General features: G+C 49.6%; 1 protein-coding gene across 5 annotated transcripts in view; it reads right to left on the bottom strand.

Annotated features, from left to right (window-relative positions):
• The window catches only part of KCNIP4 (potassium voltage-gated channel interacting protein 4), an 857,625-nt gene that overhangs the window by 10,450 nt on the left and 834,498 nt on the right, over window positions 1-12,677 (bottom strand). For all 5 annotated transcript variants that reach the window (XM_074951605.1, XM_074951604.1, XM_074951606.1 and 2 more), the window contains one exon: window positions 82-189. In XM_074951605.1, coding sequence (XP_074807706.1) covers window positions 82-189 — 108 coding nt within the window. The remainder of the gene's footprint in view (window positions 1-81; window positions 190-12,677) is intronic.

Genomic DNA, 12,677 nt, shown 5'->3' with positions numbered 1-12,677 from the left:
TCACGTTCCTTTCAAACCAAACTCAAAGGGACACGTACATGCTGTGGTTTCAGTTACTGTGGCTACAAAATGAATTCTTACCTCTTTAGTTATGTATCCATCCTTATTTATATCATACAAATTAAAAGCCCAGTTGAGTTTTTCTTGTACCGTCCCTCGGAGTAAAATTGAGAGACCCATAATGAAATCCTAGAAAGAAAACAAAAAAAACCCCTAGGTAGTTTGAAGCTGAACTATATATTTCTAAATATGCAACTTTCAAATCCTGGACTCCAATGTGATAAATTCTCCAGTGTAATACCAGGCTGGAAAGAAGGACTGTTGCTTCGTCTTGTTTTTGGTAATTAGTCGTATGTTTTAAAAAAACATCTAGACTTTTTAGGTAGTCCTGCCAATTCATGGTGGATTGCTCTATTATACAAGCAATAATCAGTTTTCTAGCCTCCTTCTGTTAATGGATTGAATGTACTGTAGTGTATGACTTAACCTTATAAAATGCTGCATGCAAGCCGTTCCTGTTGAAGTCAATGTGGGGAAAAAACACATCACTGCTGTGGACAGGTCCAGAACAAAGTCTATGTACTTCTTAAACCCATGATTTAGGGCTTAACTGGAATTTAAATGGCAATAACTTATTGTGGAATGCTACATGGGAGTAAATGTCACACACGAGAACAATAATAAAGGTAATATTCTCAGCTCTTACACCTCTGCAGAGGTTTTCTTCAGAGGCTGGCTGCTCTATGCATTGGAGCGCAAACAAAAAAAAGGCAATTATGAGAAAACTATTTGTTAGAGAAACATAACTTTATTTTTACCTCCTCTATATGAAATACAGTGATAATTGTAAATTAAAATATTGTAGAGAGAGTCTACAGAAGTAAAACAAAATCTGAATCCATTCCTTTGATCCTTGGTGGTAGAGGACTCTGACAGATTAACATGTAGTGAGCTTTCAGAGAATGAAATTAGTCAGGCTACATTACTTCCCTATAGGCCAAGAAGACTAACGATTAATAGACTCGTGTTACACTAGTCCTAGAACTAGAGTTGTGTTTCAGAATTACTATGGTTTTATAGCAGCATGAACCTCATTCAAACGGAGAATTGACAAAAAAGTCAAACATTTATTGGTTGTATTTCGTTCATATTTTTAAAGAGACTTGGTGAAACCAGGGCTTTATCGTTCCCAGTCCCTTGTTGGTCCTGACCTGATTTTGTGACATCATTGTTATTGCCATAGGGCTCATAACGTTGTTGTAAAGGCTCAAAGTCCTACCATAGCACCAAACCCATTGGCTACAAGGGTTAAATAATTCTGTACTGACACAGGGCAGGTTTACATGTTTATTCAGAGTTGAAAAAAAGCCAGTATTTTGGGGAAAACAGCCAAAGAGGGGCTGATGCATCATGTTTTAGTTTTTTTTCCTGTATGGCCATTACAGTTACCCTTCCAAGTACCTACTGAGGACAAGCTCAGCTAATGCCGCACAGCTCTATTAAAGTCCTGTCTTTCTTGACTAGTGTGCCCTGGGGCTTGCTGACGTTGTCATAGTTTCCAGTATTAGTGCATCAGTGCACTCGCCTCATGAGGCATCTTAAAGATATGAATCCTGAAAAACATTTTACTGACCTTACTTATAGCTTCAGCATCACAAGGCTAAATCGCTATGCAGCTCTTTGATAACATACTGCCAAATATTAAACCATTATGCTTCAGGAAATTCAGAACAAATTTGATCATATACTTTTAACAATCATCATTCCTATGTTGCTGTTCTAAATCTTGATGGATCTTTTCCTGAAAAGTCTAATGCTGTAGTGTCAGCTTTCATGCTGGCATTTCCTCCCCATTCTACCCCTTTCTGGTGCTTCACCATTCTCTTGTTTGCGCCCCTTCACCGGCTGTACTCAAGCTACACTTCCTCAGAGGCCAAGCAGCAACATGGCTGATGACCAAATTAGCTATGCATTTTGGGAGCGGCAGAAAAATGTTCCTCTTGCTTTATCTTCCCATCTTAAATAGTTGCGCATTCAAGGCTTAACGGCATATTTTGGAGCACCTCCTGCATGGGGCTGAGTGCACATTGAGCCTCACGGGTGTTGACAAGACTCAGCTCTCAGGATGTGCTCCACATCGTACAAGATCAGCCCCTGGCTTGGCGTCATATTTTCAGCTCTATTACCCTTGGGACTAGTAGACACTACTGTGAAAGTAAATTGCTTTTTCGTTGAATGTTCACCTTGCCCTAAGGTATAAGTCCATCTCTGAACTGCTAATAAGGACTAACACTGGTAGGAAGTTGTGACGTGTTGTCTAAGAACCGAGTTTTTTTGCTATGTATATGATTGCTGTGTTGTGGCTATCTGAAATTAAAGCAAAGCCTAGAGGGATGAAAAAGCTGATTTATCTTTTCCATTTAAAAAAAGTATAATTTATCTTTAATAGCGTACATTTTTAGCCTGCTCATGCCAACCTTCACTGTATATATTTATTATATATATAATATATAAATATTATTTATTTATGTAGATTTCAGTCTAAAAACTTGAGGATGCCTATCCAAACTCTGGGTGCCCTTGACATACATAATATATGAGTTCAAAATATAAATCACTCAAAACAGTAGCATTTCTTCTTCCTGACCTTTCATCCATCATTTGTTCATGGAGGCCAATGCAGTTTAAAATTACTTCCTATTAGTTTTATTTAAATTGTGTGTGCGCAAAATTTAGTGCTTTGGGAAGCAGCCAAGTTATGAGTGCTGGAACGTGAAATCCATATAAGGAGGAATACAGGCATCCATGTAGCTCACCTGTGCCCTTGAGAAACTATTTTGGTAAGAAGAAAATCTCTCTCTCCGCCTCCTTGGGTTTTCAATTAGTGCCCATCCCCATAGTATCTAAGCACTGTCACCATGCTAAAACTATCAGCAAAAGTGCGAGCTGCGACTGTGGCCTTCTTGAGGTGAACCACTGTGAAATGGAAGAAAAACATCTACAGACCACCAAACAAGTTCCTTTTGGGTATGATCCACACACACATCCTTGGAGTCAGTTCTGCAGCCATTCCATGCATGTTACTTTTTTACATACAGTGGCTTTTTATTAGTATTATTAAGTGCCAGTGTTGCATTTGGCTGAGTGCCAGGTTGACAATGGCTCCATGGAGCTGGGCCCATGCTCAGAAGGGGCCCCAGCCTGCTCCACTTCTACTGTGCCCCAAGACCCTGCTGACTCCCCTGCCCACCACTTGCTCCTCTTGGCCTGTCCGCTAGCTGGCCAAGGGTTCCTCTCTGCCCCCTGGCCCCATCCCCTGCTCCTCTTAGCCCCCTGGCCGGACCCCAGTGCACCTCTAGCTCTGGGCAGTCTCCGCTTCCACCACCTGTGGACACAGGGAGTCAGGGGGTGTTGTGCAGGGAGGCTGTGTGGTGTGGCATGGGCCTGCCCCCGAGGGAAAGGGGCATGCTGGCAGCACAGGGCCGGGAGGCCACTGTGCGTCTGGCAACTGCTGGTTTGTAAATAGGGCCCTCACACTGGGTGGAGCAGGGCCGCCCCTACCATGCCATTCCCCATTGCCTCTCGCTGGCCCCTTGCTCCAGGGACTGACCTCCCTGCACCATGCTCCATTGCCCTCATGGGGGCCCACAAATATGTTTGGTGCCAGGCCCACAAAAGGTTAATCCAGCCCTGAACAAGATACGGAGTAAGACATGATTAGGAGCTTTACTTTTCAGTTCCCCTAATTTTGAGTTTATGTTAGCACTCTTAAGGGTGTTACTTAATTGATTAGTTCTCCTCAAGGACTAACTGAGACAAAAGCAATCAGAAAGTCATTGACAACTTTGTTAAGAGATGATCAATCATCTTTGGAAAAGCAAATAAAAGTTAAGTTACTCATAGATCACACCCAAAGGCTTTAAACAGCTCTTTTGCAGGTAAGGCTAGCTCCACAAAGGGACGAACTTTTAAGTACCCTATACAATATATAAGGAGCTATAGGTGCATAAGCATGGGAGCCATAAAAGCCAGCATGCTGAGCTGCCTAGGTTTTGACAAGAGAGGTTGGTCTACACCTGCCGTTCTCAGGGAGATAAGCACCTAACTCCAGAGCTTCTCAGCCGTAATCTTTCTCCTGGAGTTTGGCATGTTAGCAGTGCTTAATTTATTTCGGGGCTGAGGCCTGGCACCTCTACGCTTGGCAGTTCATAGCCCCAGCACCTCTGGGCTTATCGCGTCAGTTATGAAAGTTTTAAAAAGTTGCTTGACCACCCCCCCTTGCACCTAATTGCTCGAGCCCCAGCACCTCTTTCCTTACCAATTAAGCACTGCACGTTAGCTAGTTTGTTTGTTTGATTGTTTGGGGAGGAGGGAGGTGTTACAAGAAATGGAGATGGCGGCAGTAGACCCTTTACAGACTTTAACCCAGTGGTTAGGGCATTCACTCAGGAGATGGGAAATTCAGGTTCAATCCCCCCAATGTAGAGAAGGGATTTGAATTTGGGTGTCCCATCTCTTAAATGAGAGCCCTAACCCATGAGGTATGCTAGGATAGCACCCTCTCAGTCTCACCTGCATATTCTGGTGTGGGGCGTCTTCTGTTGACACAGTTCCACTGTCTAATTAACTATGCAATAAGCCAAAGAGAGAGTCAGAATCATTCTACAGGCCAGTGGTTTGGGCATTTGCCTCAGAGGTGAGAAACCCAAGTTCAGATCCCTTTACTACATCTGGCAAAGACGGGATTAGAATCTGTCTCTCCTACATTCTGGGTGAGTGTCCTAACTACTATACTAAGGGGGCTGCCTTTTTCTCCCCATCACCTCCAGCAATTTTGTGAGGATTTAGGCCAGCTCTGAGCATACATAACAGATCAGGCCCTGCAGATGAGATACGCAGAGGGAGCCTACTTTGAGGATCCCACTGGGGCTAAAATGTGAGATAGATAGGCACCCAGCTTGAGGCAGCAGTGCCCATGCTCTCTGGCAAAAACGTATGCCGCTACAAGATTAGGCAGCAGTTGAGTGGGGTCTTGGAGAGTCTCAGTGTCACCTAAGGCTCTGTCTACACTTAGAGTACAAAAACTGCGCACACACCCTAGCATGGGTATAAATAGCAAAGTAGATCTATCTTTACTCTGCTCCCCTAAGCAGTGTCTCACCCCCAGAACCTACAGGTATGTACCCTACACAGCTCTCTACTCATCCAAGCTGTGCCTCCGATGGCTATTTTTAGTGCCCCACTGCTGCCTCAATGCCAGAGCCTTTCTCTGCTGCCTGCCCCTGCCCTGCCTCACCAGAGCCTTTCACTGCAGTGTCCAGCTGCATACCCTACCACATACCCTACCAACCACCACCAGTGAAGACCAGGCCACTGGGTACCCAAAAGGGCATTTGGCTACCTAAATCTTTGTGTGGATCTAGTGCACAACACCTCAGCCCTGCCAGTGATGAGTATTACTTGGAGGTTACTGAGTGATCTCAGTGCCCACTGGCCCAGAGCCTATAAGTAAGTTGCTGAGCAACATCGTCTGCCCATGAGGATGCTAGAAGTCATTCTAGATCAGGAGCACTGACTTCAATAAGCATTGAAGGCGGGTCCTGATATTTAAAGGTATTTACGCATTGCTCTCCTCTGAGTTGCAAGGGCTAAGGCACAGATCCTCCCACTGGCACTTGAGAATCTGGGCCTAAGTGAATTAGACAGCTAAATCCCATTTTCAAAGCAATGTAGGCAATTAGAGGAGACAAGTCTCATTGAAAACAATCCATGGAATTTAGGCTCAAAAGGTCCAGATTCATATAGGTACTTAGGCACCTAGGTCCAACATTTAAACATCACTGACATTCGCAAAAGAACACTGCTCAGCCACCTACTGCCACAGGGGCATAAGGTCACTAGGTGCCAAGGTTTCTGCTGGTGGGCAGGTGCAAAGCTGCTTAAGTCAAAGCACATACAAGCTCAGGCTCTACACAAAAGACAAAAATGGAGGGTGTATGCATATACCCAGACCTAATAGCCCAGTGTTAAGGCACTAGGCTGTGGGAGACTTCGGTTTGAATCCCCACTCTATCTCATCCAGAGCAGGAACTTGCACTCAGGTCTTTCACCTCCCAGTGAACGTGCTACCCAGCAGGCTAGTCTGAGATGGGTATGTCTCAATCTCTGCTATTAGTGCTGTTCCGCTTTGTATAAATAATTAAATATTCACTGGGCCAGTGAGAGAAGAACATAGTTTCCTGTGACACCCAGGTTCCAGTCCCTGCTCCAATAAATACTTTATTATTTATACAAAGTGGAACAGCTTCAACGAGAGTATTAAAAGACACCCACCCCAGCAGTTATGTGGGAGGCAGTAGACCTAGATTCAAGTCTTGCACTATAGTAGGTGAAGTAGGGATTTGAACCTAGGTGTTTCACATCCTGGGTAAGTGCTCTAACCACTGGGATACTGGGAGTGCTTTTGCCAGCTGTGTTTTCTGCAGGGCCCAATCTGGTAAGCAGCCTCTGAGCACTCCTACCAGATTGGAGTCCATGGGCAAGCTATATGAGGGGAATGCATAGTTAGTGAATCCCACTTGGGCTTAGGTATGAGGCACTGAGATGCTCAGAGGTGTCAGGACTTTGGCTGTACACATACCCAGCAGCAGAAATTCAGATGCTTAGGGGAATTTTAGGTGGCTAGGGCCTGAATGCTAGTGAAGCCTAAATGTTGGACTCAGGCATCTAAAGTGATAGTTAGGCATCTAAGTTCCCCTTGTGAATCTAGCCCAAAGAAATTAATCTCAAGGAAGCAGAAAGGGTAGTCTCACTGCGCTCCAGGAAGTGGGCGGGCAGAGCCTGCCCACTGCTAAAGGACCTCCCCCCAGCCTAAGGATCCACAGGTCCAGGAGTCCAAATAATTATGGGGGACAGCTAACGAGATAACAGGAATGGGAGTGAGGTCACAGAGCTAAACGAAGGGAACCTGACGGGGACACCGTGCAGAAAACCCGGACAGTGCCCACTGCTCCTCGAAGGTGTCAAGGAAGCCAGCGGATGCCGCCTAGAGGAACTCTGCCTGGATGCATGAACGGAATGAGGAGCGGAAATAGGCCCCACAGTCACAGGAAATCCCATCGGCCAACCTCCTCTCCCTGGTTTTGTAGATGGCCAGGAGGAGGTTGACAAGGAGGTCCAGTGACTTTGTGGGATCACGGATAGGGCGTGCGTAGATGAACAGGTGAGGGGAAAAGTGCTACCAAAAGCATAAAAATATATCCAAGAGGAGCTAGAATAGGGGCTGCAACCTGGCGCACTCCAGGTACACATGCGTCAGGGTCTCCCTTACGCAGCAAAAGAGGCAGGTGTCTGGGAGGGGAGTGAACCGCGCCAAGTACATGAAGGAGCCGCCAGCTGATGTCCCTGGCAGGCCTCAGCACTAGGGTGGAATATAGGCTGGCCCACCGGGGCTCCTCACCCTCTACAGATGGCAGGAGGTCCCGCCACTTTGTGTCGGGGCAGGACGCAAGGGTGAAGATGTGAAGGGTGTGCAGCACGAGCATGCACAGATGTGTCTGTGGCACGGTCCAGAACCGAACTGGCTGCAACTCGTGCAGCTGGCTCTTGGTAAAGGGGCGGGATGGCCGGGAAGGTCCACGGGGCAGGAGCCCAATGAAAAGGTCCAGAGGGCCTGGGTCGGAGGGTGAGCAGGGAGTGCCCTCTCACAGGACTCGGTTGAGGAAACCCTGAGCAGTGGGCGGTAAAGCAGCCCTCACCTCCTGAAATACGCACCGGGGAGTCTGAGGCCTGGCGAGCCCCATGCTCCGAGCGAGCATCAGGGGATCCAGCCAGTCTCCCTGGCTGTAGTCCAGGAGGTCTCCGGCTCTGGTGACTTCTGCCAGGATCAAGAGGCGGTTACTTACCTGTAACTGGAGGTTCTTTGTGATGTGTGGTTCCTATTTGTATTCCAAATGCGAGCAAAGGAAGTTTTTCAGCAGCAGTGTTCTTTGACCCTCATGGCCACCTGCTGTTGCCACATGTTCCCTGCAAGGTTATAAGAGGCCATGCAGGGTGACGTGCCTTTAGTCTCCTTCTTACCACAGCATAGAGCATCTGCAGCAGAGGGGAAGGTGGGTGGGCACTGAAATACAAATAGGAACTACACATCTTGAAGAACCTGCAGGTACAGTTACGGTGTCACACTGGAGTGCACATAGCATTCTGTAATGCAGTTAGAGATCCAACTGCATGTGTGCTGCAAGGAGAGGGCCTGCCCTCTTGACTGTTCCGTGATGGCAACAAAGAGGCATGGGGAGGCACAAAAGGCACAAGTTCCGTCCAAGTAGAAGGCCTGCGGATGTCCAGGGAGTGCAGTGTATTGTCTGCGGGAGTGGCGTGGGGTTTAGGATGGAAGACCAGGAGATGGATGAACTGGTTGAGATGAAACTCAAGATGCCCTTTGGGAGGAACTTAGGGTGAAGGTGCAGGGAGACCTTGTCTCTATGGAAAACGGGTCAGCCATCATGGCCACCAGTTCACTGATCCACCGGGCAGAGGTGATGGCCTCCAGGAAGAGGACCTTCTTGGATAAGTGAGCCAGGGAGCATATGGCCAGGGGTTTGAATGGAGGCCAGGTGAGGGCAGACAGAATGAGACTGAGGTCCTGGGGGGGCGGGGGCATGGTGTTAGTACCGGCAGGAAGCAGTACGTCAGGCCCCTCAGAACCTGGGTATTGGTAAGGTGAGCAAATACCAACTGGCCGTCCATGGGAGGGAGGAAGGCGCTGAGTGCCACAAGACAGACATGGATCAACCCGAATGCAAGGCCTCAGTTCTTGAGCTCCAGGAGGTAGTCTAGGATGATGAGAACAGAGACAGCATGGAGGGGGAGATGTCATCATTGTGCCCAGAAGGTGAAACGCTTCCATTTTGCGGCATAGCATGCCCTCATAGACTCCCATCTACTCTGTGTAACAATACAGTGGACGGTGATGAACAGGCGTTGTCTACAGCTGAGCCCCATCCAAAAACCAGGCCGTCAGTTGGAGCAAGCCCAGGTTGGGGTGGAAAACCCTGCCATAGTCTTGGGTGAGAAGGTCTGGCCAGTTGAGGAGGCTGATCAGTGGGCGGGCCAACAGTCTGAGTAATTTGGGAAACCAGAACTGTCGGGGCCAACGCAGCACTAGCAAGATGACTGTGGCCCAATCTCGGCAGATCTTGCAGAGGACGTGGTGGAAAAGTGAGACTGCGGGAAAGCATACCACAAGCCGCCATACACTATGGAAGAAGGAGGGCATCACCTCTGGAGTCCTGACCCCTAGCCACCCTGGAGAAGTAGAGGGGGAACTTGAGGTTTGCATGGTTGGCAAAGGGGTCCCATAGGGAGGTGCCCCAGGTCCAGAAGATGGCGTGGAGCATGGGTTCATGGAGTTCCCACTTGTGGCTGAGGTACCAGGTTCTGCTGAGTGTGTTCACCAGAGAGTTCTGCACCCCTGGGAGGTATGCTACATGGGGCACAATGTTGTGGCAGAGACACCAGTTCCAGAGGTGGATAGCCCCTGAGCAAAATGGCACCGGGATCTGGTGCCACCCTGTCTGTTTATGTATGCCATAGTGATGGTGTTGTCTAAGAGGATCTGAATGTGCCAGCCACGAAGAAGAGGCAGGAATATGTGGCAGGCCCATTGGACCACATGCAGCTCCAGTGCGTTGATGTGTATGCACACTTCCCTGAGAGTCCACCTTCCCTGCGTCATGTGGCCTGCCAAGTATGCGCCCTATCCCACCAGGCATCCCTGGTGAGGATGGTCGTGGGGACGGAGGTGGCAAACATAGTGCCTTGGAGCACTTTGGTAGGATTGGTCCACCAGGTGAGTGATGCCTGGACCCAGCTAGGAATGGTCAAGGCCGAGTCCAAGTGATTGATATGGGGCCTGCAGACCAAGAGAAGCCACAGTTGTAGGCAGCACATATGGAGGCATGCGCACGGCATATGACCGAGGAGACAGAGACAACTGTGCACTGTCATGTGCGGGTTTTGGCGCAGGGTGCCGTGAGGGTGGCAAAGCGGTCTGCTGGGTGAAAGGTTTGTACTGTGATTGAATCTATGTGTGCTCTCATAAAAGTATTGAGTAAATGGAGATTGAGGATAGGGTGGAGGCCCCTGTCTTCCTTCGGGATGAGAAAGTACAGGGAGTCGAAGCCCCTGCCGATGAAGGGGGTTGGCAGCAGGGTGTGGTGAGCAGAGCTCCCGGAGGAGGGTGGGGGGGGGCGCCCTGGTGAGGTGGGAATGTGAGGAATTCTATCGAGTAGCTGTGTCATAGTATCTCCAATACCCATCAATTAGTGGTGCTCTTCCACCATTGGTAGGCAAATACAGCAAGACAGACCCCAAAGATGCCACAGGGGGCTGCATGCAGTGACATGGGGGGTTCACAGCTCTTGAGTGTCACATCAATATTGGGCCTTTTGCTGGTGGCAAGGTGTGGCAGCGGAAGCTGATGGCCATGGATGCTGGGAGTGAGGGCACCAGCGGGCCGGCTCTTGGTACCTAGTGTATGGGGGTTGGTATGGCGGGTAGGAGCACGGCCAGAACTGTGGCTTAGATTGTCGGTGGTAGGGCCGGGGGTGTAGATCCAAAAGGACCAGAAGGTCACCCATGAGTCCTTTAGTGAATGCAGGGCCTCATCCGTTTTTGTGGAGAACAGCTAGTCCTTGTTGAAAGGGAAGTCCTTGATGGTGGATTGGACCACCCTGGGAAAACCAGACAACTGGAGCCACACATCACATCTCTTTGCCACCCCAGTGGCCAGGGACTGGGAAGACATTTTTACCTCATCCACTATTGCCTGGAGGCTGACTTTGGCCATCATGTGGCCCTTGGGCCTGAAACCACTGGTGCTTGTCCTCTGGGGTGTCCTTTAAGAACTCTGCCAGCTTGGTATAATTGTTAAAAGTGTACTTCGCCAGCAGAGCTTGATAGTTAGACATGTGGAATTGAAGGGCCGTAGAAGAGTAGACATTGTGGCTTAGGAGATCCAGGCGTTTCACTGCCTTATCCATGGGGTGGAATTGGTGGAGTGCTGGCACTCCTGTTCAATAGCTGCATGCGTGACCAGCAAGGCTGGAGGAGGGTGGGAAAGCAGAAAGTCAGCCCCCTTAGCTGGCACAAAATACCTGCGTTCTTACCTCTTGAGTGTCGGGGCACAGGATGCCAGTGTGTACCACACCACTCATGTGGGTTGTAGGTTGGCACAGTGAATGGGCGGAGATACCCGTGTCAGGCCCCGGAGCTGCAGAATGTCAAGCAACTTGTCTGGTTGGTCCTGGACCTCCTCCAGGGGGATGCCCAAATCAAGAGCCACCCTCTGTAGCAGCTCCTGGTACTGATGGTGATTGTTAGGAGGCGAGAGGGTCGGTGGAATCAAGGCCTCATCTGGAGAGGAGGGTGCTGCCGTTGGGACCGGTGGTGCTGGATTGAACTCCAGATCCTCCTTTTGGTCCTAAGTGATCAGAGCTGGCAGAGGGGTTAGGGTGGGCTGTTATGAGGCCAACTGATGATGGATATGGGCTCCAATAAGGGTCCCACGTGGGTCAGTGGTGCCATGAGGCCGGTTCCTGATGGTACTGCAGGCCCCATGGATACGGGTACCACCCAGGCTGGTGGACTGGAAAAAGTGGGCATGCCCAGGAGTCCGCACTACGCTGGGAGACCGGGGAGAAGGACAACTCTTCTGTTGAGGAGCCCTCCGAGTCTGAAGATGCCTCCAGAAGTGGCAGAGCCGTTGGTGTGGGTGGTACCGTGACCAGCAGGGATGGGTCACAGCTGAGGAGGAGTGTCTCATCCGCTGGTATAGGAGTGTCTCATCCGCTGGTATAGGTGGGCTGGAGGCTAAAAGAAGTGGCAAGGGCAGGGACAATAGCTCAAGGTGGGATGTGGGGACCAGTGGATCCATCTGGTCCAATGTCCAGGGCACATCACGTTGTCTGCTGCTCAGAGCAGACGATATGTGGAGTGGAATCCGAAGAATCCTGCCGTGGCTGAGGAGTGCACATCAGCGGGCTGTCGGGATCCTCAGTGATTGCAGGAACCGGCAGTGCTGGTGGATCTCGCTTCTGATTCCTTGCCCCCTGCTTTAGAGGGTGGCCCAGTGGGGTCGTCACTCAACGTCTCACCCAACTGAGCCCACCTCAGGGAGGAAACGCAGTGCATCACAGCGGTCTGCGATGGGGATCTGCTGTGGTGTTTGAGAGAGCACTTGTGACTGTCCTTGTGCACCTTCTCAAGTCTTGGTGGTGCCAATGGATCCAGGAGCGAAGTCAAGGGCAAAGCACTCATTGCCAGTGCATCACCAGGCACCGGTCCGGGATCAGACTCCACACAGGGCCGGAGTGCCTCTGCTATGAGGAACTTGCGGCAGCACAAAAGTTGAGTGTCACAGATCCTTGACAGGAAGGCCTTGCAGATATCTCAGTGGGTGACAAGGTGTGTCTCGCCTGGGCAGTAGAGGCAATGTGTGTGCTCATCACTCACGAAGAATGAGTGAGGGCATGAAGCGCAGTTCTTGCACCTCGGAATGCGGGGCAGAATCCCCCAAAGGGGTCGGGAGAGGAAGGGGCTACTATATACACTAACGTATTACAGAAGTACAAATTAAAAAGGAAACAGAACTATCTACCATAGTTCTCGTAGAGTGT

This window comes from Natator depressus, chromosome 4 (assembly GCF_965152275.1).
Source record: "Natator depressus isolate rNatDep1 chromosome 4, rNatDep2.hap1, whole genome shotgun sequence".
Lineage (NCBI taxonomy): Eukaryota > Metazoa > Chordata > Testudines > Cheloniidae > Natator > Natator depressus.
This window is presented reverse-complemented; position numbering and strand designations above follow the sequence as displayed.